The 27,908-nt window shown below is 44.6% G+C and overlaps 1 protein-coding gene across 3 annotated transcripts; it reads left to right on the top strand.

Annotated features, from left to right (window-relative positions):
• Positions 1-916: 916 nt before the first annotated feature.
• On the top strand, positions 917-27,908 carry Elk4 (ETS transcription factor ELK4). Of its 3 annotated transcripts, none has more exons than XM_038349020.2 (5): positions 917-1,218; positions 10,850-11,065; positions 12,062-12,928; positions 14,205-14,321; positions 19,466-27,908. In XM_038349020.2, exons 2-5 carry the CDS (start codon positions 10,859-10,861, stop codon positions 19,562-19,564), a joined length of 1,290 nt encoding a protein of 429 aa, XP_038204948.1. In that variant the 5' UTR covers positions 917-1,218; positions 10,850-10,858; the 3' UTR covers positions 19,565-27,908. The 3 variants fall into 3 exon arrangements, with proteins under 3 accessions (XP_038204948.1, XP_038204949.1, XP_038204950.1); XM_038349021.2 differs by lacking the exon at positions 917-1,218 and adding an exon at positions 1,394-1,475; XM_038349022.2 differs by lacking the exon at positions 917-1,218 and adding an exon at positions 1,594-1,614.

The following is a 27,908-nucleotide window of genomic DNA, read 5'->3' as shown; positions in this document are numbered from 1 at the left end:
AGTAAATAACAGACACGCTCATTTGTTTGGTGGGTCGGGGAGACTTGGTCTCAGTGTGCAGCCCCCCTAGCCTGGAACTCTTAACTGCCTCAGCCTTTAGAATTCGAACTTACTGAGACCCATATTGCAAACCTGTGAATTTGGCAGTGATTTCTGTACCCCTTCTTTAGTAGTTACAACTTTAATAAGACTCGGTTCTCTTGGTCACTTTACAGACGATTAACTGGTGTTTCAGATTTTTATTTATTTATTTTTTGGAGACAGGGTTGTGTGTGTGTGTATGGCTGTCCTGGAACTCAAGAGGTTCACCTGCTTCTGCCTCCTGAGTGCTAAGATTAATGGCCTGCTCCACCTCCGCCAGGCCTTATTTATATTCGTTAATTTAGGCCAGGCAAGGTGATACACATTTGAATTCCTGGCAGTCAGGAGGTAGAGGGCGGCGAATCTTTTGTGCGTGTTAAGCTGGCAAGAGTAACGTGTTGAAACGCGGTCTCAAAAACAAACAAACAAAAAACTAAAGTCACTTAAAGTCCTGGAACTAGCACAGTTGGTAAACCGGAAAACTTTTCCCACACCACCAGAGAGGCTGTTTGTCAATGATAATGATCAAGGGGTGGTGGATGCTCCGCGGAGGGCGTCGCCCTCACACGTCAATTCCGCTGTCACCGAGCTCTGCGCAAGCTGCGACCCCTGATGTCCCAGGTCCGACTTTGGGCCCGCGGGGAAGGACGAACGTCCCGCCGAGCTGGAGGCCCCAGAGCGAGGGCACCGGACAGCCTAATAGGGTGCCAACGCGAGCCCGGGGCCAGAAACAAAACACGGGCTTCGGGGCTCGGCCCCTCCCCCGGAAGTGACGCGAGGCGACGGCGTCGAGGAAGGGCCCCGGCAGTGCCGGGGGGGTTTGAGAGTGGCGGCGGCCGCGGAGGGACTGGGGAGCCGGGCCATAGAGCGCGGGTCTGGCGAGTGGCAGCCCAACTAGCCACATCGCCGCCCCAGCCGCGTGTGCGGGGGCGGAGGGCGGGGCTCGAGACCTGCGGCGGCTGGAGATGCGGCCGGCTGCAGGCACGCGGCTGGCTCGTCTCGGCCGCCGCCGCCTTCTCGGGCCCCGGCGCGGGGGTCGCCGCGGCTGCGGCACCGTCCTTGAGTTCCTAGCGTGAGGAGCGGTCGGAGTCGAGCACCGCGTTCGAGGCCGAGGAGGATTCCCGCGCGCACGGCCTGGTGAGCGGCACACCCACGCTCCGCCGGGGTCTCGCACCACCGCCCCTCAGCCCGGTTCAGCGCGGGCCGGGCGGGGGCTGCGGGCGCGGCAGGAAATGCGCCCGGCGGTGGCGGTGGCGGTGGGGGCGGGGCCGGGCGGCGGAGAGGGCGGGGCTTGGCGGTGGGTGGGCGGGGCCTGGTGGCGCGCTCGCCTAGGGAGCTGCTCCGCGGCGCTCTGGTGCTCGCCGGAGCGCCCCCTCCGCCCTTCCCGCACCACGGTGGGTCGTGAGAAGTCCCTTAGGCGGAAGGCAGCGGTTTTTGTTGCCTGGGTGGGGTGGAGGGGAACAGTTTTAGCTTGTTGCAGTGGCAGGAAGTTGGAAAGTGAAAGTACTTTCATGGCTCGCCCACGGGCCGGAGGTTTGCGTCTCCCCGCACTTTGATCTCGGGATGTGCGGCCTCACGCCCCGTTCTTTCCTTCCCCAAGCTCGCTGTCTATCCGGCCACGGCTTTTTCTTTCTTTCCTTTTCAGCATCCCTCCTCGCTTACTGTACAGCTGTGGCAAGCCTTTCCTCCGAACAGCATTGGAAACATCTTTTGGGCGAGGAATCTTAACAGGCATCCGCAAGAAATAAGGGGAATTTCTTGGGTGAAGTCAGAAGGCACAGTTGGCTTTTTTCCTCCCCCCCGCCCCGAGCTGTTGCAATTTGAAGGTTAGGTCATTTTAAGTAAGATTCCTTCAGCAGAACGGCTGCCTGTGTGTCGTTCTAGGGTCAGATTTCTTTTCCTTTCTCCCCGCGCACAGAACTTGAAGCTTCTGTATTTCCAGCTGGCGGTGGTGTTTTTGTTAAAACAGTATGATTCAACTTGCCCCCGTAGAAACTCTTTGTTCTTTGATCCTTGGTTTTATTTAAAAGTGGAAACTGCTTACGTGGAGTTCATTATATGTTTTGGGATACCATTATATATTTGAGTCTGGGAATGTACTGAGTGATAGCTACTCAGTCACCAGCCCCCCCCAAAGGGGGGGAAATATACATTTAATATCCTCTCAGTAGGATCCTGTGACTCTCACTCATCTTTGCGCTTTCTCTCCCTTCCTTCTTGTGTTGGGTACCCAAACCGCGGTCTGTAGCAGGTGTTCATCAGCTGATGTGCACCCCAGGGTCCCCTGCTCCCCTGTTCTTTTTCCTTGCACTCCTTGGTGAAGGTAGCAGCAGCTTTCATTGCCTATGTGCGGTGTTAGCCATCTAACCCTTGTTCTCAAGAATGCTAGACAAGCACACCATTGCTGGGCTGCTCTCTGGCCCCCCTCCAACCCCCCCTCCAGCCCTTCCTTTCCGTGTAGCTTAGAGCTTGGTCTTTGAGTGTTAAACCTTTTCTAGCATTTAACCTGTTAATGATCAGATTCCTTCGTTTGGATCCATTTTAGTCTGCCTTTGTTATATTTCTAAAAAACCTTTGGCTGGGCTCTGGTGGCGCACGCCTTTATTGGTAGATCTCTGAGAGTTCCAGGACAGCCTGATCTACGAAGTGAGTTCCAGGACAGCCAGGGCTGTTATACAGAGGAACCTTGTCTCAAACAACAACAACAACAACAACAGCAAACAACCTTTAAAGCATTAACTGTTGTTAATTAGACTCTGTCTCTGTCTTTGTTCATGTATTGTATATGTTTCTATTCCTGTCTGTCGATATGTCATACACACAGCCCTCCATGCTCCTTCATGGTCAGGAGAGCCAGGATTATAGTCATGCACCTGGCCTGTTTCACCTGTACTTGTCTTCTGGTTTGGGTTTGGAGACAGCATCTCATATAGCTCTAGCTGGCCTGGAACTCGCTGTATAGACTGTGCTAGCTAAGAACTCACAGAGGTCTAACTGCCTTTGCCTCAGAGAGCTGGGATTAAAGGTTTATGTCAGAATGCCAAGCCCAGTTCTTTATTATAGTTGAGGAAATCATTGAAGTTCATAGTTAATATCATACTTGTAGGAACTAAAGTGAAGAATTTCTACTGTATATCTAGGAGTTCATTAAAAGAATAACCTGACACAGAAATTAAATTACGGGTTGAGAATTGTAGCTCAGTAGTAGAGCCCATGTTTACTGTGTGAAACCTTGGTTTTGATCCCCAGCACTACACATTTTTGGTGTTGTGTTTTTACTGTCTTGAGGCATGGTCTCATACAGGTCAGGGTGGCCTTGATCTCTTGAGTCTCTGCTTCCCAATTGCTGAGGCGTACAAGCTTATTGTAACAGATCAGCTATCCTGGAACATGTTGGCCATGAACTTATAGAGATCTACCTGCCTCTGCCTCCTGCCTCTGCCTCTGCCTCTGCCTCCTGAGTGCTGGAATTAAAGGCATGCACCACCAGGCAAGGCTCCTGCAGACATTCTTGATGTGATGGTGATGTCTGAAATGTGTTTTTCCTTTAGGCTCCTATTTATTGGAGTAGTTTTAACAGGCTGGACTAGAATATACTTGCCAAAATTGGGAAACTACTAATAAAAAGAATAAGAATAGATATAAGAATTGCAATAAGAATAGATATCAAAATTAAAAAAAAAGTCCGTTTGGGAAACTCAAAACAATGACGGATCACGCCCTCCCCTGCCACACTTAATGGATAATGACTATTTCAACTCTTGCTTAAGTGAAGCTGTGGGGACAATGTCTAGTGGGCTGGTTGCTTAGCATGAAAGGAGCTCGTTGTGGGTTGGTATCACGGTCTCTGGTGTTTAATGCTGGCAAGGCTATGACTAGAGGGAGAAGCAGCTTTTCTCAGGCCTGGAGGAGTGTGTGACTGATGGAGGAGCCTGGGATTCCTGTCTCACTTCATCAGCTCTGACTGTGGGAGGCATCTCTCTTCTATTTTACTGTCTCTACTTTTGGATCACAGTGCCTGCACAGACAGCATCAACTGGTAGCTAAGGATGAAAGGAAGGCACTTTCGAGCTAGAGAGCAGTTCTAGAAACCCAGACATTTTCCTGGCTACCGCTCACTCATCCGTCCTCTGAGTCATGTATTGTTTGGCTTGGTCTTCTCTTGCCCAGATTTTGTAATGTTGGTTACGTTATAGGTTTGTTTATTTTAAACGTCTTCATTGAGAGTGGCATCACCTGCCGAGAGCATTTAGTTGAGTGCTTTTTAATCCACACAGAACGGAATCTCTACAATCTTGGCTAAGGACATTTTCAGCCACCCGAAAAGAAGCCAGTGCTCATCGGCTTTCATTCTCCAATTTTCTCCCCACTGCTCCTTCCACTTGATGCTTCTCCGTCTCCCTCAGCTGGCTCAGCCACACCATCATCTCCCTTTGTCTGTGGAATGGTCTGGTCTGGACATTTCATATGGCTGGAGCCACTCACTGGCCCTCTGTGGCTGGAGCTTTTCACTTCTGGCATGTTTTCAAGGTTCGTCCGTGCTGTGTCAGTGCTGGTTTCTTCCTTTCCTTTCCTGTCCTGTCCTGTCCTATCCGGTCCTGTCCTGTCCTGTCCTGTCCTGTCCTGTCCTATCCGGTCCTGTCCTGTCCTGTCCTGTCCTGTCCTTTCCTTTTTTTTTTTTTTTTTTTTTTTTGAAAAAAGTGTGTGTGTGTGTGTTTGTGTGTGTACACGACTATGAGGAACCAGTTCCTTTCTTCCATTGTGGGTTCTTGACAACAAACTGGAGTTGTCAGATGTGGTTGTTCGAATAACTGCCCCTATAATCTCATAGGGAGTAGTACTATTAGGAGGTGTGGTTTTGTTGGAGTGGTATGGTCTTGTTGGAGGAAGTATGTCATTGTGGGGGTGGGCTTTGAGGTTTCCTGTGCTCAAGATACTGCTCAGTGAGTCAGTCAACTTCCTGCTACCTGCAGGGTGTAGGCCTCTCAGCTACCAGCTCCACATCTGCCTGCACACCACCATACTCTCCCTGTTCTGATGGTAATGGGCCAAACTGAAACTGTAAGCGAGCCACCCAATTAAATGTTTCTTTCATAAGAAATGCTGTGGTCATGATGTCTCCTCACAGCAATAAAAACCCTAAGGCATCACGTTTGTATAGCAAGTGCTTTTATCCAGAGTCATTATTTAAACTTAATAGTGTTTTTATCTTTGTGTGTGAGTTTATGTTTTTGTGTGTGTCGTGTGTATGTGTGTAACATAATGTACCAGGACAGCCTCCAGTGTTAGCTCTCCCCTTCCACCTTGTATGAGACAGTGTCTCGTTGTTCTGCCACCATGTACTCCAGCCAACTGGTCCTGAGCTTGTAGGGATTTTCCTGTCTACTCACATTTCCCTGGACACTGGGGTTACAGATGTTCACTACTGCCTTATGTAAATTCTGGGAATTTGTACTCAGCCCTTCATGCGTGTACAGCAAGGGCTTTAATAACTGAGCCATCTTTCCGCCCCTCTTGACTCCTATATATATATGTGTGTTTTAATTACATATATATGTTGGTTTAATTTAGTAGTTTCTGCAATCCAGTGTCTCACAGCAGCTATTGTTTTTGTACATTACCATTTAAAAAATTGAAAGTCAACAAAGCACCATACAGGATCCAGACATACTGTATTTCCCATCTTTACATGGCTTATATTTTTATATTACTTACTCTTTAAAAACCTTATTTTGCTATTTATAAACTATTTACTTTTTTTTCTATGACAGTCTATATGCATTTTCTTCAGCAACTAAAGCACATTTTTAAACATACTGTACTTTTTTGTTTGTTTGTTTGTTTTTTGAGACAGGGTTTCTCTCTAGCTTTGGAGCCTGTCCTGGAACTAGCTCTTGTAGACCAGGCTGGTCTCGAACTCACAGAGATCCGCCTGCCTCTGCCTCCCGAGTGCTGGGATTAAAGGCGTGCACCACCACCGCCTGGCTCATACTGTACCTTCTTAGAGGTTTTTCTGCATCTGGACCTGGCTTTACTAAACATCTGCAGTGTTTTCTGACCATGTGAGACAAGTCTTTTCCTTTTAATTCTTTTTATTGAGCTATATATTTTTCTCCACTCCCCTCTCTTCCTCCCCGCTACTCTTCTACCCTCTCCCATGATCCCCACACTCCCAATTTACTCAGGAGATCTTGTCTTTTTCTACTTCCCATATAGATTAGATCTATGCATGTCTCTTTTAAGGTCCTCTTTATTTTCTCTGGGATTGTGAATTGTACACTGGTTTTCCTTTGCTTTATGTCTAAAAGCCACTTATGAGTGAGAATATATGATATTTGTCTTTCTGGGTCTGAGTTACCTCACTCAATATGATGTTTTCTAGATCTCCATTTGCCCGCAAATTTCAAGATCCCCCCCCCCCACTGTGTAGTACTCCATTGTGTAAATGTACCACATCTTCTTTATCCATTCTTTGGTCGAGGGGTGTTTAGACTGTTTCCAGGTTCTGGCAATGACAAACATTGCTGCTATGAACATAGTTGAGCACACGTCCTTGTAGTACAATTGAGCATCCTTTGCGTATATACCCAAAAGTGGTATTGCTGGATCTTGAGGAAGGTTGTTTCCTAATTTTCTGAGAAATCGCCACACTGACATCCAAAGGGCCTATACCAGCTTGCATTCCCATCAGCAATGGAGGAATGTTCCCTTTACCCCACATCCTCTCCAGCATAAGTTGTCATCACTGTTTTTGATCTTGGCCATTCTTACAGGTGTATGAAATCTCAGAGTTGTTTTGATTTGCATTTCTCTGATGGCCAAGGATGTTGAGCATTTCCTTAAGTTTCTTTCAGCCATTTTAGAGTCCTCTGTTGAGAGTTCTCTATTTAGTTCTGTACCCCATTTTTTAAAATTGGATTATTATTTTTTTGATAACCAGTTTCTTGAGTTCTTTGTATATTTTGGAGATCAGCCCTCTGTCCGATGTGGGGTTGTTGAAGATTTTTTGTATTCTGTAGCTGCCTTTTTGTCTTGTTGACCGTGTCCTTAGCTTTAAATGAAGCTTCTCAGTTCAAGAGGTCCATTTATTGTTTCTCTCAGTGTCTGTGCTGCTGGGGTTCTATTTAGGAAGTTGGTTCCCTGTGTCAATGCATTCAAGTGTACTTCCCACTTTCTCTTCTATAAGGTTCAGTGTGGTTGGTTTTGTGTTGAGGTCTTTGATCCATTTGGACTTGAGTTTTGTGCATGGTGATAGATATGGGTCTATTTTCATTCTTCTACATGTTGATATCCAGTTATGCCAGCACCATTTGTTGAATATGCTTTCTTTTTTCCATTTTATTTTTTTGCTTCTTTGTCAAAAATCAGGTGTTTGAAGATGTGTAGATTGATATCTGGATCTTCTGTTCGGTTCCATTGGTCCTTCTGTTTTTTTATGCCTATACCAGGCTGTTTTCAGTTCTGTAGCTTTGTAGTAGAGTTTGAAGTCAGGGATTGTGATTCCTCCAGAAGTTCCTTTATTGTACAGGATTGTTTTGGGTATTTTGGGTTTTTTTTTTTCTTTTTCATATGAAGTTGAGTATTGTTCTTTCGAGGTCTGTGAAGAATTTTGCTGGGATTTTGATGGGCATTGCATTGAATTCGTAGATTGCTTTTGGTAAGATTGCCATTTTTACTATGTTAATTTTACCTACTCAAGAGCACGGGAGGGGCTGGAGAGATGGCTCAGCGGTTAAGAGCATTGCCTGCTCTTCCAAAGGTCCTGAGTTCAATTCCCAGCAACCACATGGTGGCTCACAACCATCTGTAATGGGGTCTGGTGCCCTCTTCTGGCCTTCAGACATACACACAGACAGAATATTGTATACATAATAAATAAATAAATATTTAAAAAAAAAAAAAGAGCACAGGAGATCTTTCCATTTTCTGGTGTCTTCTTCAGTTTCTTTTTCAAAGATTTAAAGTTCTTTTCATACAGGTCTTCCACTTGTTTGGTTAGAGTTACTCCAAGATATTTTATGCTATTTGTGGCTATTGTGAAGGGTGATGTTTCTCTGATTTCTTTCTCATCCCATTTATCATCTGTGTAAAGGAGGGTTACTGATTTTTTCGAGTTAGTCTTGTACTCTTGGTTTCTTTTAATGGCTGAATAATACTGCAATATATGTACTATATTTTATTTTATTATTTCATTCATAAGTTGGATAAACATTTGAATTGATTCTATGCTTATGATTTATGATTAAAATCTGCTATGAACATCTGGTTTTGTTTTTTTGTTTTGAGACAGTTTTGCAATGCATTTCTGGCTGGCTTAGAACTTGCTATGTTGACCAGGCTGGCATTGAGCTCACAGAACTCTGCCTGCTTCTGCCTCCTAGAGTTGGACTTAAAGGCATGTGCTACCACCGTGTAGCTCTTCTGTGGGCATTCGTTTCCATTATCTAGACATGTACTGGTAAACTTAGCTGTAGAGGAATTGCATTTAATATTTCTACCAGCAACGTGTGAGTTTCAGTTTCTGTCTTCGTCAGCTTATATTGTTGCTCTTTCTGGTTACAAGAGGCATTTGGTGGGTTTTGCTTGTTTTTGAGTTCCAGTCCCTATTGTTAATGATGGGGCGATTTTTCCGAGAGCTTATTGGTTATTTCCAGCTTTTCTGTGGAGAGACTCCAGTACCTGGCTTTTTTTATGCTATGAGAGTTGTTTACCTGCTTCGGGTGCAAGTTCCTTTTATGTCACATGATTTGTAAGAGTGTTTTGGGGTTAGAACATACAGGGGGGATTGTTTGCTGGCACAGCACAGTTTGCAGTTTTGATGTAGTTCAATTTGCCTGTCTGTGTAGTGTTTCAGTAGAACTGATCTGTCTTCAAACCCTCTTCTGACCTGCTGGGATTTCATTCCTAGAGAACGAGGGTTTTTTTCTGATTTTATTATGAAGACGTTCAGTCACTTTGTCACATGTGAATAATCATATGTTGATCTGGTAAGAGCTGCTGTGTAAGGAATTCTTCCCTTGAAGTTCTGTAACATGAGGGGGCCAGGCCTGCTTGTTTGGGTTTCTGTCCCGCCTGGTACCCCACAGCCGGCAAGCCCCAAAGAAATAACACAGAGATCTCTATAAGTTATAAAGCTGATTGGCCCATTAGCTCTAGCCTCTCACTGGCTAACTCTCACATCTTGATTAACCCATTTTTCTGATCTATGTTAGCCATGTGGCTCAGTCCCTTTTTTTAGTGGGGCAGATCCTGCTGCTTCGGTGGTCTGGGCAGGAGTGGGAGGAATCAACTTCCTCCTTCCCAGAGTTCTCCTGTTCTCATTGTATCATTTCTATTTCCTGTCTGGTTTTCCCACCTTTACCTCCTGCCTGGCCAATCAGCGTTTATTTAAAACATGATTGACAGATTACAGACAATTCTCCCGCACCAAAGTTCTATCTGGAAAATGTCCCTGTGAGAGCACTACATTTTTGCGTGCTGTCTGGGAGAGTGGTTGTCAGCTGGGATGATTTGATTGCAGAGATGGTCTCAGTGGCAAGGGGACTAACGTCTAGTGGGCGGAAGCCAGGGAGCTGTTGAACCAGCTGCAGTGTGCTGGACAGTCCCACAGCACAAGTTTAACCAGCTCCAGTGGCAGGCTAGCTGGAATTGAGAATGGTGGAACTGGAAGACCCAACATTGAAGCCTTTTTCTTCTGTTCCTGTCCTGATCACTGATTAAATAGAAGAAACTCTGTAGGCTGTGAACAGTAACAGACCTTGCAGATTGAATTGGGGAACATTTTGTTGACTTCTCAGCGTTGCCAATTTATATGTAAACTACCCTACCATGGTGCTTACTATTTGGAGGAGAAATACCAGTTGGACTAGGAACAAATTGTTCCCTCCACCTCAGCTCCTAGACACACATCTTGTCAGATAAGAGCAGTGGGCTTTTAGCTAGACACTGAAATGGTGGTCCTCTGAGACTTTGAAGGTAAAAGTTAAGAACTGACCCTCTGCTGACTTCCAGTCTTTAGCTCGCTCCTATCATTCATGGAACCAGCTTTATATTCCTTGGAAGGTGCTTGTTTAGAGGTAATTTTTTTTCCTGTCATGCTGGAGATGGAACCCAAGGCCTCCTGCATGCACTGGGTATTGCTGCTGAGCCATACCCAGCCATGCTTAAGACTTGTGAAGCTGAGGGCTGGAGAGATGGCTCAGCTGTTAAGAGTGTGTACTGCTTTTGGGGACTTGAGTTTGGTTCCCAACACTCATGTCAAGCACTCCATCCAGCTCCAGGGGCTCTGACAACCCCTTTTGTCCCCTGTGGGACACTGTCATGCCCACAAATACACACACAGACACATACATACACACGCATAATACACATAATTCAAAATAAAATATTTTTTAAAAGATCTTAAGGGAGCTGGCCATAGTGGTACATAATTTAATCCCAGTGCTTGACTGGCTGAGGCAGGAGAACTGTGAGTTCAAGGCCAGCCAAGGCCACACAGGAGACACTGTTGAAACAAAACCTAAGTAGCATAGCTTATCTAAGAATGTGAGCTCTGGACTCAGGTTTCCTAGGCATAAGTCTTAGTGTTAGCATTTGCTGTATGTCCTTGGACAAGATACTTAGCCCAGTGTTAATCTCCCTTTTGACATGTGGAATGATGGCGGAGTAGTATGTATCTTTCAGGAGTGTTGTGCAGGGCACTTAGAACACTTAACACAGTGCCCGTTGGCATTAAGTGACCGTCTCCCCTATCCGTATGCTCTTCCAGCCCATTGCTATGGACAGTGCCATCACTTTGTGGCAGTTCCTTCTTCAGCTCCTGCAGGAACCTCAGCATGAGCACATGATCTGCTGGACATCTAACAATGGGGAGTTCAAGCTTCTGCAGGCTGAGGAGGTGGCTCGTCTCTGGGGAATTCGCAAGAACAAGCCTAATATGAATTATGATAAGCTCAGCAGAGCCCTGAGATACTACTATGTAAAGGTAAACACCTGCCCTGACTCTGACACTGTACAGAGAACCTCAAAACAAGAATTAGTCCTTTGTTTCTGTTGAGATGTTGAGTACTAATGTGGCTTACTTAGCTCAGTTTATTTAACAACTTAAGTAATTTTGATTATATTCTGACAAACTCCTTAAAAGTTTTTAAATATTATCTTCATCAGTACCCATGTGGAGGTCAGAGGACAACTTGTCAAAGTTAGTTCTCTCCTCCCGCCATAGGAGTCCCAGGGATCAAATCCAGGTACTCAGGCTTGGTGGCAAGCTTATTTTATGTGAGCGGGTTTCTCCTGCACGGATGTCTGTGTATCATGTACATACAGTGCCCCCAGGTGCCAGAAGAGGGCATCGCCCCATTAGAACTGGAATTACCAACAGTTGTTAGCTACCTGACGTGGGTCTGGGAACTGAGCTAGGGTTCATGCTGTTAACCACTGGGCCATCTCTCTAGCCCAGAATTTTATTTTTTACTACCTTGTGACTTTTGAATATTTTCTTGGAGGAAAACACACATTTCCAAAGAATGGAACTAGAGTCTGAGCGCTGCTTCCCCCACCTTGCAGGAGTTGACCTTTATGGCCTTCCTGAGGTAAGGTCAGCTGAGGAAGGAAGCTCACAGCTTTCATGCTCTGAGACCGCTTAGCTTCCTCAGAATGCTTATGGTTTACTCCACTGGACCCGTTTGAGATTGGAATTCAGTGAGTTCTGACTTAATACAGGTGTTTGATGGAGAGAGTCAGACAATCACAGCCTCGGCTCCTATGTGTTGTCTTCAGTTGCTCAGGAGGCTTTGAACTGCTTTAATTTCTCTGAGCAGGCACTGTGTTTGGCCTGGGTAGATGAATATTGATGCTTTTGAAGCGTTTTTAAAGCTATGCATAGTTCTTAGATAGGGCACTCACTAGGTTCCCTTTTGCGTGAATTTTGAGATGTAAATTTATAAGTAAGTTTGAGTGTGCTTATCTTTTCTGTCTACAGAACATCATTAAAAAAGTGAATGGTCAGAAGTTTGTGTACAAGTTTGTCTCTTATCCAGAGATTTTGAAAATGGATCCACTGACAGTAGGCAGGATTGAGGGAGACTGTGAAACTCTAACTTCCATTGAAGCCAGCAGTTCCAGAGATGCTGAGAGCGGGGCAAAGGAACGGGCACCTCAGCCTACAGCCAAGACATCTAGTCGGAATGACTACATACATTCTGGTTTGTATTCTTCATTTACTCTCAACTCTTTGAACACCTCCAATAAGAAGCTTTTCAAGTCAATAAAGATAGAAAATCCAGCTGAAAAACTGGCAGAGAAAAAAACTCAGGAGCCAACACCATCTGTCATCAAATTTGTAACAACACCTGCTAAAAAGCCACCCCTCGACCCTGTTGCCATTACCTTCTCAGCAAGCCCAAGCATATCTCCGTCTTCTGAAGAAACTATCCAAGCTTTGGAGACACTGGTTCCTCCCACACTACCTTCTCTGGAAGCCCCAGCCTCTGCATCCATTCTGGCTACCACCTTTAACCCCACTTCTCCCGTTCCCTCCGGACCTCTTCCTCTAAAGGACCCTCCTAGGACGCCTTCTCCGCCATTGAGTTCTAACCCAGACATTGACACAGACATCGACTCAGTGGCTTCTCAGCCAATGGAACTTCCAGAGAACTTGTCACTGGAGACTAAAAATGAGGATTCAGCTTTGCCAGAAAAGGACAAAACAAACTCATCAAGATCCAAGAAGCCCAAAGGGTTAGAACTGACGCCTGCTCTTGTGGTCACAGGCAGTGACCCCAGCCCCCTGGGGATCTTAAGCCCATCGCTCCCAACAGCGTCTCTTACACCAGCACTTTTCTCACAGGTAGCTTGCTCTTCCTCTGAAGTGGGACTACGTTTATTCACCTTTTAAATTGTCTCGAGAGTTTATACCTGTAAAATTCAATTTCTGCTAATTAGGGCTGTCTTAGAAAGGTTATATGTAAACTGGGAAATTCATTTCTTTACCTTAACTAGAATCTGCAAAACAAGATTTGCCATTTCATCTTTTAAAATTCATTGTTCTTGGGCTGAGGATGTAGCCCAGATGGTGGAGTGCTTGCCTCCCAGACATGGGCTGCATACCTGCAATGTAGTGGGGAGCTGCGGGCTGCGTTCCTACCGCTCTGCTCCTGGTCACCTGGCTAGCTTAAAACCTGAAACAACAACACACAAACTGTATTCATTTAAACACTGCCTGGCCCATTAGTTTCATCCTCTTATTCACATCTTGATTAACCCATATCTAATAATCTGTGTAGCACCACAAAGTGGTGCCTTACCAGGAAGATTCTAGCGTACGTCCATCTTGGGCTGGAGCTTCATCGAGTCTCCCTGAGGAGAGGCACGGCAGTCTGGCTCAGAGAGTAGAGGCATGGCGATTTATTAACTTCCCTTCCCAGCATTCTGTTCTGTCTACCCCGCCCACCTAAGGGCTGGCCAATCAAATGGGCCAAGGCAGTTTATTAACCAATGAAATCAACAGATAGATAGAAGACACACCTACATCACTGCAATCCCAGTACTCAGGAGGTAGAGGCAGGAAGATCAGAGGTTAAAGGTCATCTTTGACTACATAGCCAGTTTGAGAGCAGCCTGGGCTACATGAGATCAAATAAGGCAGAAATCATTGATCTGCAAGACTTTCTTTCTCCTAAAGAAAGCAAGTTCAGAGATTCCCTTAAAATTGTTGCTGTCTTAGAAGAGAGAAAACAGAAGTGACTGAGAGCCTTGAGAGAAGGAATGTGTGGCTTTGTAGCTTACCTAGTTACATTATGTATTAACTTGGTCACCTTGGGGAGCTCTTGGATAAGATCACCCCAGATGGTCTGATATTATAGGGACTTGGCTGTTGTTCTTTTGTACCGGATTTAGGTTTGCTTTCTAGTTTGGAAAGACCAGGTAAAAGTTAGGTTATAAAGTAATTTTGTGGCCTTTACCTTTCCTAGGTTACAAAGGGATTTCTGAGCTGTTCATCATGATAAAATTTCAGGCTTAGAGATGTTTAGGGAGGAGAAGGACATTTTCTGTGGATTCTGTTTGTATCTTTGGAATGACAGCAATCCTGGCAAGTCCTTGAGCAATCCTCTTGTGTATTGCAGACGCCCATCTTGCTGACTCCGAGCCCCTTGCTCTCCAGCATCCACTTCTGGAGCACTCTCAGCCCATTCGCTCCCCTGAGCCCAGCCAGACTGCAAGGTGCTAATACGCTCTTCCAGGTAAACTACACATGTGCCTCTTGTCATTGGGGAATGTGTACTGCAGAAATGGGCAGGGGTTGTGCTCAGTGTCATTGTCACACACGACTGCAGAGCACTTTGCTTTTCCTTGTGGTGCAGTATGTGGCTGGGGGACTGTGGCTTTCAGTTGCTGCCCAGCATAGCAAGAAACTTTCATACTGAAAATTGTTAGATCAGAAAAATACTGATGTTCAAGGTATAGTTTCTATTGAATGCATATGGCATTTTTTTTGTGCTCTGTTAAGTTAAACCACTGTAAATCAGGCAGTCTGTGTACATATACTACTAATGTGTGTACATACACAGCCAATATGAGGTCACATTTAATGCAATTTTGATCGGAATTGCATACCTACACACATACACAGCCTAGTCCCCTTGTTTATCCTCCTTCTGTTCTCTTTGGAGCCCTTCTTCATCCCTCTTCACTACACATCCTCCTATGTTTATGTCTTTCGTTTTTTGTTTTGTTTGTTTTTTGGTTACTTGCCTTGCATGAGTGGGCATGGGCTTATTTACTGGATCTAGGGCTACACCCCTGAAGAAAAGTGACTCCTCCTCAGTCAGCAGCTCCTAACTGTCACAGCTCCTCTCCTCTCCGTGCTGGAATGTTGACTTGCTTGAGTTTACTTGATCTAGTGTGAGTAATTGGAGCTTCTGTGAGTTAGTGACTGAAACACCATGTCACACTGAGAAAAAAGTACATCACAGCACTTTTCCCACCCTCTGTCTGCTCCGTCACAGTGCTTCCTGAGTCTTGTGTGTGTTTTCTATAGACATCCCATGCCACAGACGCTTGCTGCACTTTTCTGGTGTGGGTCTCAATATTAACCATCATTTATTGCAAAAAGAAGCCTCTCTAGAGCTGGAGAAGCGGCTCAGCACTAAAGAGAGTGCATTGCTCTTGCTGTGGACCAGAGTTCAGTTCCCAGCCCCCTTTTGGGCACCCGCACCCACATATGCAAACCCATACACACCGACATATAATTTTTTTTAAAGAAAAAGCTTCTCTTATGGGGGTTGAGAGCTGCATTCATCACTTACTGAAAATGTTAAGTATTTGGAAGGCTGTTTGACAACAGGTCCATTTAGCAAAACAATAATACTAGGTCCCTTTAAGGCCTATGAGCACCCCAGCCATGGGCTTTGACCAGATTTATAGTACTAGGCATGGACTCTCAGCTATGAAGTGGGCTTTAAGTCTAATTAACAAAAGAGGTTGGTTACTCTCATAATATTGATGGTACAATAGCACCAGTACACATGTTGTCTGGCAGGTTAGTATTTCAGCATGTAAGATCCATTGCCAGGTAATATCACTGGTGGCTCTTCTATTCCAGAGGCCTACATACCATGTTCCTGCACTATGAAAGCTAGCCAGCAGGGAGGAAGTTTCTGGGTCAGTTCCAGCTTGATTTCTCTGACCTGCAACCAAAGTGCATGGTGTCTTTAGCAATAGGTCTTAGCAACAGGTGGGCAACCAATAGCAGTAGCAATAGCCTACATGTTTCTGAGGACTCCCTGGCCCACAGCTCATAAGGAGGTATCCCGTGCTTGGCACTGCAATTTGTTTAGTTGCCCATGACTTCTGGGCTCAGCGTTATTCACCCATGCAAGGTATCTTCATTCTAACTACTTTTTTTTAAAAGTCTTTTTTAATTGTCTTACAAAGTAGTAAATTTCATTAAGAATTTTAAAGTACTTTGGTTTTGGTTTATCTCCCACTCCCTTTTTTCTCCTCCTTCCTTCCCACTCCCATTCCTGCTTAAACTTTTTCATTCTCAGTAACCCTTGTCCCCCGTAGCACATGTGTTCTACTGTTGACAGGGACATATTTTGAGAAAGGAATCATTAAGTAGTTTTTGTTTTGTGCCATCATGTTGTACTTATGTATGATGGAATAGCCTGCTATGCTGTGTGTATGTGAGCTGCAAGGTGAGAACTAATTCTGGACCTCACGCCTGTAATCCCAGCACTTGGGAGACTAGGGAGGAGGGTCACAGTGAGTTTGAGCTACATAGTTCCAGGCCAGCCTAAGATAATGTGACCCTGTCTAAAAACACAGTGGAAACTGAGATTCAAGTCCAAGGCTGCTGGTGCTAAGAGGACACTAAAGTAATAATGGCGAACAGTAAATATATCAACCAGTGATGTTTTCATTCCTAAGTTCACAGCCCTGTGTGCTGCACTGGTACTCCTACAAGGAGCCCTGCAGTGGATGATTGACACAAGCACCTGAGCAGTGTGTTACACGAAGACTAGGATAGCTATGACGTTACTAGCCGATAGGAGATCTCAGCTTCATAGAAATGCGCTCTGCCTGACTCTGGGTGCACACATGCTAGGGGCAGATTCTGCCCGTGGGTTTTATCTCTTTAAAACTTAATTACTTGTTTGTAGGTTCCCACTTTTAATAACATTTAATTTAATTTTCTCTTTGAAGATTTTTAAGTGATTTATTCCTTTTTGTTTTATGTGTGTTGGTGTTTTCCCTGCATGTATGTCTGTGAGAGAGTGTTGGATATCCTGGAACTAGAGTTTCAGACAGTTGTGAACTGCCATTTGGGTGTTGGGAATTGAACTGGGTCCTCTGGAAGAGCAGCCAGTGTTTTTAACCACTGAGCCATCTCTCCAGCCTTTTTTTTTTTTTTTTTAAGAAGAAAATCTTGAGACTCTCGTATCAGTTACCTCTCAGAGTTGATATATGCCAGCATTTTCCTGCTGAGCCATCCTCCCAGCCTGTCTCAGCACTTTAACTGTGAAGTTGAGGAACTGAATTTTGTATTAGCCCCCAGGCATTTAGGTTATAAACGGCAGGCCTTCTTCTAGCTGGGTTATTTACTTCTGGGGTGACTGGCTCTGGGCATTTTTCTTATGTTTTATAATTAATCATTTGTTCTCTCAAGAATAAAATAAGGCCACGTCTGCTGCTACCTGCCTGTAATCTCACTTCAAAGGCAGAGTTCAAGGTCAGCCTGGGTAGCTTCTTGAGACTTGATCTCAATATTATAAAGGAAGGATGTGGGTATATAGCTCAGTGATGACATCCTTGCCTGGAACATGTTCCTGATACTGTAAAAAATAGAAATATCATAAGGAGAGCTGGGTGTGTTGGCAAAAGCCTATGATGGCAGCACCTGAGAGGGATGGAGAAGGTGGATGTTGAACAGCAGGCAATACTAGGCTGCAGAGTCAGACACTGGGATTGATTGATTGATTGATTGATTGATTGATTGATTTAGAGACAGGGCTCTTCTGTGTAACATTCCTGAGTGTCCTGGAAGTTGCTTTGTAGACCAGGCTGACTTTGAACTACTGAGATCCACCTGTCTCTGCCTCTGGAGTGCTAGGATTAAAGGTGTGCACCACCACTACCTGGCCAGACACTGGTTTTAAAAAAGGAAAAACAACAGCAGTCAGGAGGCAGAAAAAAGCGTATCTCTGTGAATTTGAGGCCAGCCTGGTCTACAGAGCAAGTTCCAGGAGAGGCTACAGAGAAACCCTGTGTTGAAAAACAAGCAAGACAAAACAAAAAGGAAAAACAAAGCAAAGCAAAAAAAGAAAAACCTTCAACATCTTAGGGACTGGGGTCTGAGTAGCTCAGTGGTAGTTAGGCTGTGGATTTGGTCCCAGCACCAGATTCCACCCTGAGGCCGGTCCTTTTCTGCCTGATTTGTTTGTTTTTTGGTGTGATACTGGGGATTGGATTTGGAGCCTTGCATGTGTGTGGAATATGCATCATTGCTGTCTTCTCCACCCCCCCCCCATTCCTAAATTATTGGATGTTACTATATGGGAAGAGCATCGAGAGGTTTTTTTCCCTGTTATGTTTTTAGTTCTCCGTATGTGGGGAGTGGTTCTCCCCAGAAGTGGAGTGTGGAGCAATCTGAAACCTTACGCCGCTCCCAATGCTGTTCCTAGAGTCTCAGCCTGGAGTGCTGTGCAGGCGCTCTAAGAATGTTGGGCCTCTGTTTTCTAGGATTAGCATCTGGTAATCACTGTGCCTCTCCGGACTTCTTGTTGAGGGTTCAGGGTTGATCCTGTTACTATTCCCTGAAGTGAGTATTGTCATTTAATGAATTTCTTAACCCTTTGAGGTTAGATGTGAAGGTCTGTATCAGGATCATTAGGGTAAAGGTAGATTAGAAAGAGTTAGTCTATACATTGTTAGGACAAACACAGTTTTTTTTTTAATTTATTAAAAACGTTTTTTATACAATATAGTTTGATCATATTCTTTCTGCTCCCCCAACTCCTCCAACGTCCTCACTTCCTCACCCACCCAACTACATGTTCTCTCTCTCTCTCTCTCTCTCTCTCTCTCTCTCTCTCTCTCTCTCTCTCTTTCTTTCTCTCCTTCTCGCTGTCTAATAAATACATGGTCTGTTTATCTCTTAAAAACCAACAGAAAGCTGAGTAGTGGTGGCACATGCTTTTAATCCCAGCACTCGGGAAGCAGAGGCATGTGGATCTCTGTGAGTTTGAGGCCAGCCTGGTCTACAGAGTGAGCCTCTGTCTCGAAAACAACCAAAAAAACCCAACAGAAAAAGAAAGTAAATCAAATAGACAAACTAAAATTAAATCAGTAAGACAGAAGAAAAAAACTCAACAACACAAACCAGGGTGTCTGTTTTGTATTGGCCAATTACTCCTTGACATGGGGTCTGGAGTATGGTTGGTATACCCAGGAACGGCTCATGGAGAAGACTGATTTTCCCTTTGCCAGCGGGGATATCGATTGCCAATAGCTTCTGGGAGGACAAAGAAATTTTTGTTTGTATGTCTTTGCTACAGTAATATTTTGGGCCTGCGAGATGTCACAGTGGGTAAGGTACTCACTGTGCAAGTCTGCCAGCCTGTCTGATCCCCGGAACTCACACAGAGGTGGAAGGAGAGAACGGCCTTCACAGTGTGGTCTCTGACATCACACTGTTGCCGTGGTGCCTGTTTGTGTACCACCCCACCCTGCCCCACACATGAAATGCATTGCAGTCTTCTGTGATACGGTCACTGCTGTTATCTTGAGGACGTGTCTTGTGTTCGTCCTGTCGTGGGGGGATAGGAGGGACAGAAGGTGGAAGCAGGGGTTGTAATAGGATGCTGATCTGCTTTTGTCTCCTCAGTTTCCTTCTGTGCTCAACAGTCATGGACCATTCACTCTGTCTAGCCTGGATGGACCTTCCACTCCTGGCCCATTTTCTCCAGACCTGCAGAAGACATAACCCGTGCAGTTGGGAACTAAGAGACCAAGGAACTAAGAAACAGAGATGTCCAGCAGGATTGGTTTGAAATGAGGGATAGTTCTGCAGTGTTCTTATAGACTGTTGTAATTTTCCCATTGCCTGTTGAAAGCCTTTTCAGGATTCTCAGAAGTTGGACTGTATAAAAATGCCTTAATTGGAGTTCAAACTCCGCCTCACTTCTTTTTTAAAAAGGTGTTTTGTTGTTGTTGCTGTTTTTTGTTTGTTTAAGCTTTGTGCAAAAAACATTGGTCTCTTGGGGTTCAGCAGCTGTGTTTTGCAAGAAAGCCGCAGAACAAAGTTACTGGTCCTGGATGTTAGGACTCTTTGGCCAGGGGGAAAGTATGTTTAGAATCTGTTATTTAAAGAAATACTCGTTAGCTGTGTATGATGACCTGCTTCTGTGATCCCAGAACTTGGGAAGCTGAGGCAGGAGGAGAACACCAAGAGTTGAGGGCCAGCCTGGGCTATAAATAAAGTGAGACTGTCTCAAAAGGATAAAAATAGTACTTAAACGAAGTTGATAGTGTGTTTAGTAGTGAGTGTGCTCTGTTGAATGACTAAAAGGAGCCACTCCCTAACAGTGGGAGAGAGAATCATTCCTATTCTGAGGAGGATTAGAGTATTACCACATGGGAGGCTCTGTCATGATGGCTCTTGTTTGCACTCATGCTGGCTGGATCTCTGTGCTCTACCCTTGATCTCGTCTGAACCTGTCAATGGATCCTGGCCCTGAGCTTTTAAACACAAGGCTTTGAAAGCTCAGTTTTAATGTGGGTTTTGGAGCATTCGGTGGGAATTACAGGACCCCACCTGGGGCACAGCACTCTCGTTTGCTCTGAGTGGTGTGGTTCTGTGCAACGCGTCTTGGAAAATGATGACTTTTAGGAAGTAGAGTTGGGGTTTGAAAATTGAATATTAGAAGCAAGCAAAAAAGTTCAATTGAATACCCTGAGACACAGGTGGAGGCATTTTCCAGCTAGAAGACACCCAGAGTGACAGACTCCCCTTTCTTCTTCCTGCTAATTTTACCCACTCTGCTCTGCACTTACCAGGCTTCCTGACCTAAGGTCAGAGGATGCAGTCAGGAAGGTGGACTTGAAAGTGAAATTTCTGGTCAGGAAATAAAGATGTGCTTACTTTCCAAAAATGTTTTAAATGAAGGAAGATCAGATTCCATTTGGGCATTCTCATACATAGGAATATGACTGTTAAATTAGTAGCGAGAACTACCTTTCATAATCTGCGGACCTTCATCTGCAGATTGTCACATCTATAAAATGCTGTGTGTAAGTCAGAGTCAGGTGTACACAGGCACATTGATCTCTCAGTCTGAATTGAGGGCAGTATCACAGCAGAATCTTGAATATTTCGACTCTACAGTCCAGAACTGAATTAAATTACATGCCCTGCCTTCCGCCCATTAAACCCAGACATGACCAGAGTGGAATGACGTGGGACCTGCAGGCCCAGGATGACACTGATGCAGAGTGACATCTTTCAGCTGCACAGCTTTGGCTGTCCAGTGCAGAGATGCTTACGTATGGAAGTGTGTGCTGGCTGGGTAGTGAAGGGCGACAGTTGGAGACCTGTTACTGGTTCATTGTGGTTATCTAAGTGTCCTGTTCCCATGATGTGCAATAGTAGGGCTGAAAGGTAGTGCTCAGAGTGTGGGGAACAGGCACTGCAGTGGGCTTTCTTCCCATGGCAGAATATTTAGTTTGCATGCATATTTGGAAATACCCACAGCAGCACTTTGTAGTAACTTAGTGGGTTTTCATTATGTGTGCTAAGTAAATATTGAGAGTTGACCTAACTAGATGTTTGCAGTTCTGAAAACATCAAGTTTTATCTTCTTGAGTTAAAGGAGAAAAGCCATTGGTTTGTTTTGACAGATGATATATTTGATAATTTACTGTTTTAGCACAGGGTGCCAAGGGCCCAAGGGTACCATTTAAACTCTGGCTGGGTGTGGTAGCAAGGTCTATGATACCAGCACTTGGGAAGTGGAAGCTGGGGGATCAAAAATCAGGGATAGCCTCAGCTACATAATGAGTTTGACACTAGCTTAGACTACATGAGACCTTGTCTTTAAAAAAAAAAAAAAACAGAAGCAAAAAACTCAGAGCAAGTTAATAAGAAACCATGAGGCCTTGGGGGAATAGATGGACCTGCTTTCTTCTGGAAATGAGTGAATTCCAGGAAGCGTGTGCTTGTTCTCTGTGTGTGTGCGTTTCCGCCTTGCTGTGTGTGTGAGGCAGACATTTCTTTCTGTAGACTACCTCCTTCCTGAAAAAGTTTGAGCTTTGTATAGTGGAATAGCCATAGAATTCTTAGTGTCAACAGATCAGTATTCAGGGAGAATTCTGGACCTTCGGCTCACATCTGGTGTCCACCCAGCCAGGTTGCCAGGCGAATGGTGCTGACCGTCAGTAGCCTGAGCGGGGTCTCTAGGCCCTGGGAATGCCTGGGTTTGAAGGATCTGCTGGTTTCCTTGGTTTTCTGTGGCTCAGTGCGGTGGTGCCACACACCCCTGTGTATACTTCTCTGGGTGCGTTTTCTCTTGGACTGTACTTTGCTCTTACTCATGCTGATTTTTCTTAAAATACAAAATGAAAATGTCAGGTCTAACTTAAATAATCTTTTCATGATTTCTTAGAGTATTATTGTGATGTTACAGTCTCTGTGGCATAGTCTGTGTGTTTGAATAAGGGTAGAAATTTCCACTGATTTAAAAAAGTATATAATATATAATTGAATCTAGAAGCCCTCAAAAAGCCAACCTTAAGCTTCATCAAGTTAAAATCTAAGTTTGTTTTTCCTTACATTTTAACAGTTAAAATACAGTTTTTTCACTGTGTTTTTTGTTTTGTTTTGTTTTGAGATAGGCTCGTTCTTTATCCCCTGGCTGACTGTGAACCGAATCCCAAATGCACAAGTGTCCACCACCAGGTCTGGTTTTCAAATTTTGGTGGAGAAAGTAAGGTCATGAACTTGCATAGCGTACTGGGTTTTTCTTCTTAACCTGGAAAATTCCTTTCAGATGTGTACTATACTAGAGATCAAAAGGGGCAGAGTAGCTGGCCCGTATACTGGAGGCTTGGTGTTCATGGCTTAATGCCAGCTGTTGATAATGCCAGTGTTATTTCGTTCACCTTGGCCTTGTGAGGTCAGGTACTCTTACTGAGGCCTGTGGTTTTAGCATCTGAAAGGCAGCTTTGTGTGTGAGGCCTTGAGTACCATGCAGGCCCTCAGCAGTCTTCTGGACACACACCTTGATTAGGAAAAGGTTTTCTTTTTGGTTTATTTTCTTTTTTGATTTTTGAGACTGGGTCTTTAGTCTAGGCTGGTCTCAAACTCTCGGCAGTTCTGCCTTGACATCCCAAGTACTGAGATTATGAAAGTGAGCTACTGTTTGGCACAGTAGAAGTTGTCAACATAGAAATTTCTCTCAAAAAATATATATACATATCTCACTCTATTAAAGTCACAGTCCCACTCTACTCTAACATACAAAGTGGAGGTTTAGCATAAGAAGGAAATTCTATAAAGCATCCAGTCCTCTGAGCCCTTCCTGTACCCAGCAGATGCCTCTACACCTAGAATCAAACAATTTCCTAAATCATCGACTCAACATGAAGGTGCTCATTTGGTTCTCAAATACAGATTTTTTTTTCTTTTAATGTGGAGAAATTCTAGCTTGAAATTTTCTGGAGCTTTGTCATAGCTTTTCAAATTTCCCAGTAATTCTTTCTCGTGGGGATTCATTCCCAAATGCTTTCTGGATTCCGTGCATGTCCTGACAGCTTTTCCTTTTCATCTCTGTGTTATGCATGACTGACATTTTTATTTTTATAGTCTTCTTACAAACTTCTTTGGCCTTGTGTTATATTTTACCAGCAGCCTCACAATTACGTTAGGTCATTTTATGCTAAAGTATATGCCAGCTTCAGCTTTTGCTGGATTAGAAAGTGCTGTTTTGTTGTGTCTTTTTATTTGGGACATTTAAGCATCTGAAGGAATAGTTTACTCAAGGGCTTGTTCTGTTTATCACTTATTTACTGTATATATGTATTAGCCTGTGCGGAGAACTGGGAGTCATGCCATGGTGCCATTCTTTGGCTTGGAAAGGTGTGGAGACAAGTGCAGGCCTGAGCAGAAACCCGGCTCGGAGTGGATTCCAAACCAGCAAGATTTGTTTGTACAGATCAAGTGTTGATGCTGTAGTCTGTTGTCGGGTGGGGGTGGGGTCTTCGACACAGCGCTGGGTAGGGACAGACACATGTCTGTCTCTGCAGACTCTCCCAGAGGCTGGCTTCTGTGGGAAGCTCTTTGTTCCTTTTCTTTCTAGGTCTGCTGTTGTCAGTGGTGGTGCTGCCCCATCTTCTCTTACGTTATCAGAACTACTTACTGAAGGCGCGGGCTCCGTCTCTGAGCGGGTTCTTAGGGGTGATGGTGTGTCTTGTGCTCGGTGGAACTGGTCACTATCAGGGTCATGTCTTCACCTATAAACAGCAGATGGGGAGGTCAGTTGTCATCATACTGCAAGTCCAGCAAGTGCTCCATCTCAAGCTGACAGGCCTTCAGGCTGCTTTGCCGTTGCTGAAACAGAATGTGACACATGGCTAGCTTGCCAAAAAGAAAGCCATTTCTTAGGTGCTGCTGTTTGTAGTTAACCCTTGTGAAAGGTAGAAATGCAGGTGGCCCGTGGGAGAGTTACTCTGCATGTTAGATTTGACTTGATGCTGTGGTGCTGGGGACAGAACCCCGGGCCCTCACACATGCTAAATAAGTGACCCTGCTTGGCTGCGTCCTAGCAACACCTTCCCCTTAACTAAATGGCAGCTTCACCAGGAAATTCCTGCGGATTACAGCAGTCTCCTGAAGGTCACGTGTACCGCAGGTGGGGAAGTTTCAGGAAGTTAACTTAACCTTGAAGTAGGTACCTGGGAACCAAGCACGTTTCTAAGTCCTCTCGAGGTACTGACTGTGTACATCTTTATACTACCATGTTGACCGGGCTATGTGAATCTTTTTCCAGGAGAGGCATATTTATCCCCTAGGGTGGAAACACCTGCTGTGCCTACAGGTGTCACTTCTAAGGACAGTGCCTTGTTCTGTTGAGTTTTTAGTGTGCAGAATCATAGGCCTTACAGACCAGTTGCCGCTGTGTTGAGACCCCGATCTTAGCCTGCTCTCAACAGTCATCTTACCCTACACGCTTCTCTTCATCAGTAAGTGTAAGGACATCTTTCCTAAAGCTCTCTGCATGTCTGTTTGCTCCTAGGTTGTCTGGGAAGTTTCTCATGAGGAGTCCAGGGTGTAAGTGGAGGGAGGACTCCTGGCTTGTTGGCATAATGAACCCTTTAAACCCTATATTAGCATTAGCAGAAACCTCCCAGGGGGTCAGGCTGAATAGCCTCAGTTTTGCCATGTTCCCGTCTTAGTAAGGTCCACCGATTCCCATCCCTCCAAGGGATGTGAGCTGTGTTCACAGAGTCTGGAATCTTCTTGATAGGTGAGAGAGAGATGGTGTGCCTGGCGGCTGGCCCACGAGTCCTGCCAATAAAGTTACTCACTCTGTCAGTTTTCAGGAGTGGGAATTCTGTGGACTGCTATTAAATCACTTGGCACTTTCTTGGGATTTATATTAACACTGTTTGCTTATTTGTTGTTTTTTGTTGGTTGGTTTTTGAGACAGTGTCTCACTGTGTAGCTCTGAGAAACTTGCTATGTGAACCAGGCTGGCCTTGAACTCACATAGATCCTCATTCCTCTGCCTCTAAGTGCTGGGATTAAAGGCATGCACCATCATGCCAGCTGTTTTTGTTTTTAATAACTGGAAGCAGTTAATGGTTATTTTGCTTGATTTCAGCTTCAGGATATTGAGGGAAATACAGTTCATTTCTCATTTCTAGTTTTGGGAACCTAGGTGTGTCTGAAGAAGGAGAAATGGATTACCTGATGAGTCTTCTTCCAGGCTCCGTAAGGCAGCCTCTTCCAGCTAGGATGTAAATGATTCACAGACTTTTAATACTGTTCTTTGTAGAAATTTAATGATTTTGAAAGATTTGCATTGGTAGATTGCACTGTAAATTCGAAAAGTATACAGCTGCAAGGGATTTTAGTTGTTGCTTTCCTTCCTTGTTTATTTCTGTGACGTAGGGAACACAGTCCCTTCTGAGACATTTCACTGTTTGCTTGAGGACAGTATTACCAGTGGGCTCTGTGTGACAGCAGTTGCTGCTGCCATTGCTGGCAAGTGCTATGGAACAGCGTGTTTCAGCCCTCCCCGTTGGGCGTTACGGGGATCAGCTAAAATGCACACCTAGGCAGGTCTTTGAGTTCCTGGAGGCCTGCTTACCAGTGTGGCCGAGGTTCTTCCTTTTACTTCTAGTGGTTTCATGTGTCTTTGTGGGTAGGAAAGACTAAGTATAAAAACACATGCCTGTAATCCCAGTGCTTAGGTGTGCAGGAAGGATGATTCCATAGTTCAGGGTCATCCTTGACTACAGAGTGGTGAGCAGCCTGAGCTATGTGACAGCCTGCCTAAAAATATACTTCACTGGGTGCTCTTCTAGAGGAGCAGAGTGCGATTCTCAGCACCCATGGCAGGTGGCTCAAAACTGCTGTATTCCCGTGCTAGAGGATCTGACACCCTCTTACAGCTTCTGTGGGCATCTGCACAATATTGAACACACGCTACCTTTTTTTTTTTTTTTTTTTTTTTTAAGAAGCCTTGGTTCATTTTGATACTGATTAGTTTGGGTCTAAACATAAAATTTTGGGTTAAAACTAGTTTATTAGAATTAAGTCCTTTATTCATCAAATAATTAAATTGACTTTTTTTAAAAAGTAGATTTTGTTTTTATGTGCTGGGTCTTGTCTTGCTTGTCTGGTTACAACAGTCTCTTCAGTCAACATCCTGAGTAGCTGGGACTACAGGTACATGCTACCACATCTGTCTTAAGTCTGCATTTAAGAACAACCTAATGATTTCCCGTGAGTCCTACTAGAACTTCTTTTTAAAGAGGACCTCCTGAGCGGGGACTTCGACTCAGCTGGTAGGGTGCCTGCCTGACACACTAGCCCAAAGTTTGATCCCCGTTATGTCATAAATTGGGAGTGGAGGCAAAGCCTGTAATCCTGGAATCTAGGAATATAGAGTCCAAGGTCAAGTGGCAAGTTTGGGGCCAACCTGAGGTACAAGATCCTTAGGACTAATGGGAAATAACCACGGGTTATTTTAAATGATGTGTGCTAGGTGGTTGAGTCCCAGTGAACCTGGCAGTTGCTGCAGTATAAGGAGTGCACATGAGCTAAAAGGTAAATGACATTAAATAACAAACTCTTACTTTCCATTCAGTTAATCTGTAACTTAGTAAAAAGCCTGTGTTCTGCCATAGAGTGACTGCAATGTATACCCACCAGTGTTTGCACAGGATGGTGGGTGGGGACAGGTTCCTGTGTGTGTGAGTTTGGGGTGGGTGGTAAAGGACTTGGCAGGGCACTCAGCTCCTTAGAGGAACTGTTGCCTGTGTGTCCACCCCTCCTTGCTTATTTTATTGAAATCTATGTCTCATATTACTCAGTGTCATCACTTGGTATGAGTAGATCTTAGATGGGTGTAAGCAACACCTACCTGCCCAAAAGAAGAGCTGTCAGGGTGATACTAGTAACATGTCTTAATTTAGTTTAGTTTATATTAAAGAGATCTGCAGAGTATTAAATCACTTTTTGTTCTTTCGGAAAAAGCAGTTGAAATGGTAACTGCTAACAGTCCTTAAAATTAACACTGGTGGTTCTTACACCCGGACAGACTGCGTCATCTCACCCAGCTACAGAGTAGTAACACTTAACTGCAGAGATAAAGGGGTGTTGTTTTCAGGCTGGTGATGCCGGTGTGGAGTCTTGAATTCTGCCTTGGGGTGACAGAAATGTCATGGAATTGAGGGGGGGGGTGAAGGACGCATGCGCACTTTGAGGGCTTTCTAACGCACTGCGGTTCAAAAACAAGATGGCGGTCCACTACTGGGTGCCGTCTGCAGGCATTGCTAGGGACCTTACTTCTGTTGCTTCTAAGCTTTATGCAAAGGCTTTGTTAACTTCTATAAAAATGTGTATTTTGAGAAAAATGATACATTTTTAAAAAAAAAACTTTTATGTAAGAACTGACAGAGGGATTTACTTGTATGTGGGAAGCTGGCTTTGAGGAAGCACTCTGGCGTGTTTACTGTAAGTCCAGAGCTGTAGAGGTCTGTTTATAGATATATGTGCAACTAGATATGGACAACGTATTTTTTTAAAATAAATATTTTTAACAAAA

The sequence above is a fragment of the Arvicola amphibius genome, chromosome 12, assembly GCF_903992535.2.
Source record: "Arvicola amphibius chromosome 12, mArvAmp1.2, whole genome shotgun sequence".
Lineage (NCBI taxonomy): Eukaryota > Metazoa > Chordata > Mammalia > Rodentia > Cricetidae > Arvicola > Arvicola amphibius.
The sequence above is the reverse complement of the archived record's forward strand: the minus strand, read 5'-3'. Positions and strand labels throughout refer to the sequence as shown.

Coding starts and splice junctions, on each gene's coding strand:
- Elk4 (XM_038349020.2), top strand. CDS start 10,859: ATGGACAGTGCCATCACTTTGTGGCAGTTCCTTCTTCAGCTCCTGCAG. Junction 11,066..12,061: donor TGAGATACTACTATGTAAAG/GTAAACACCTGC, acceptor TTCTGTCTACAG/AACATCATTAAAAAAGTGAA. Junction 14,322..19,465: donor GTGCTAATACGCTCTTCCAG/GTAAACTACACA, acceptor TTGTCTCCTCAG/TTTCCTTCTGTGCTCAACAG.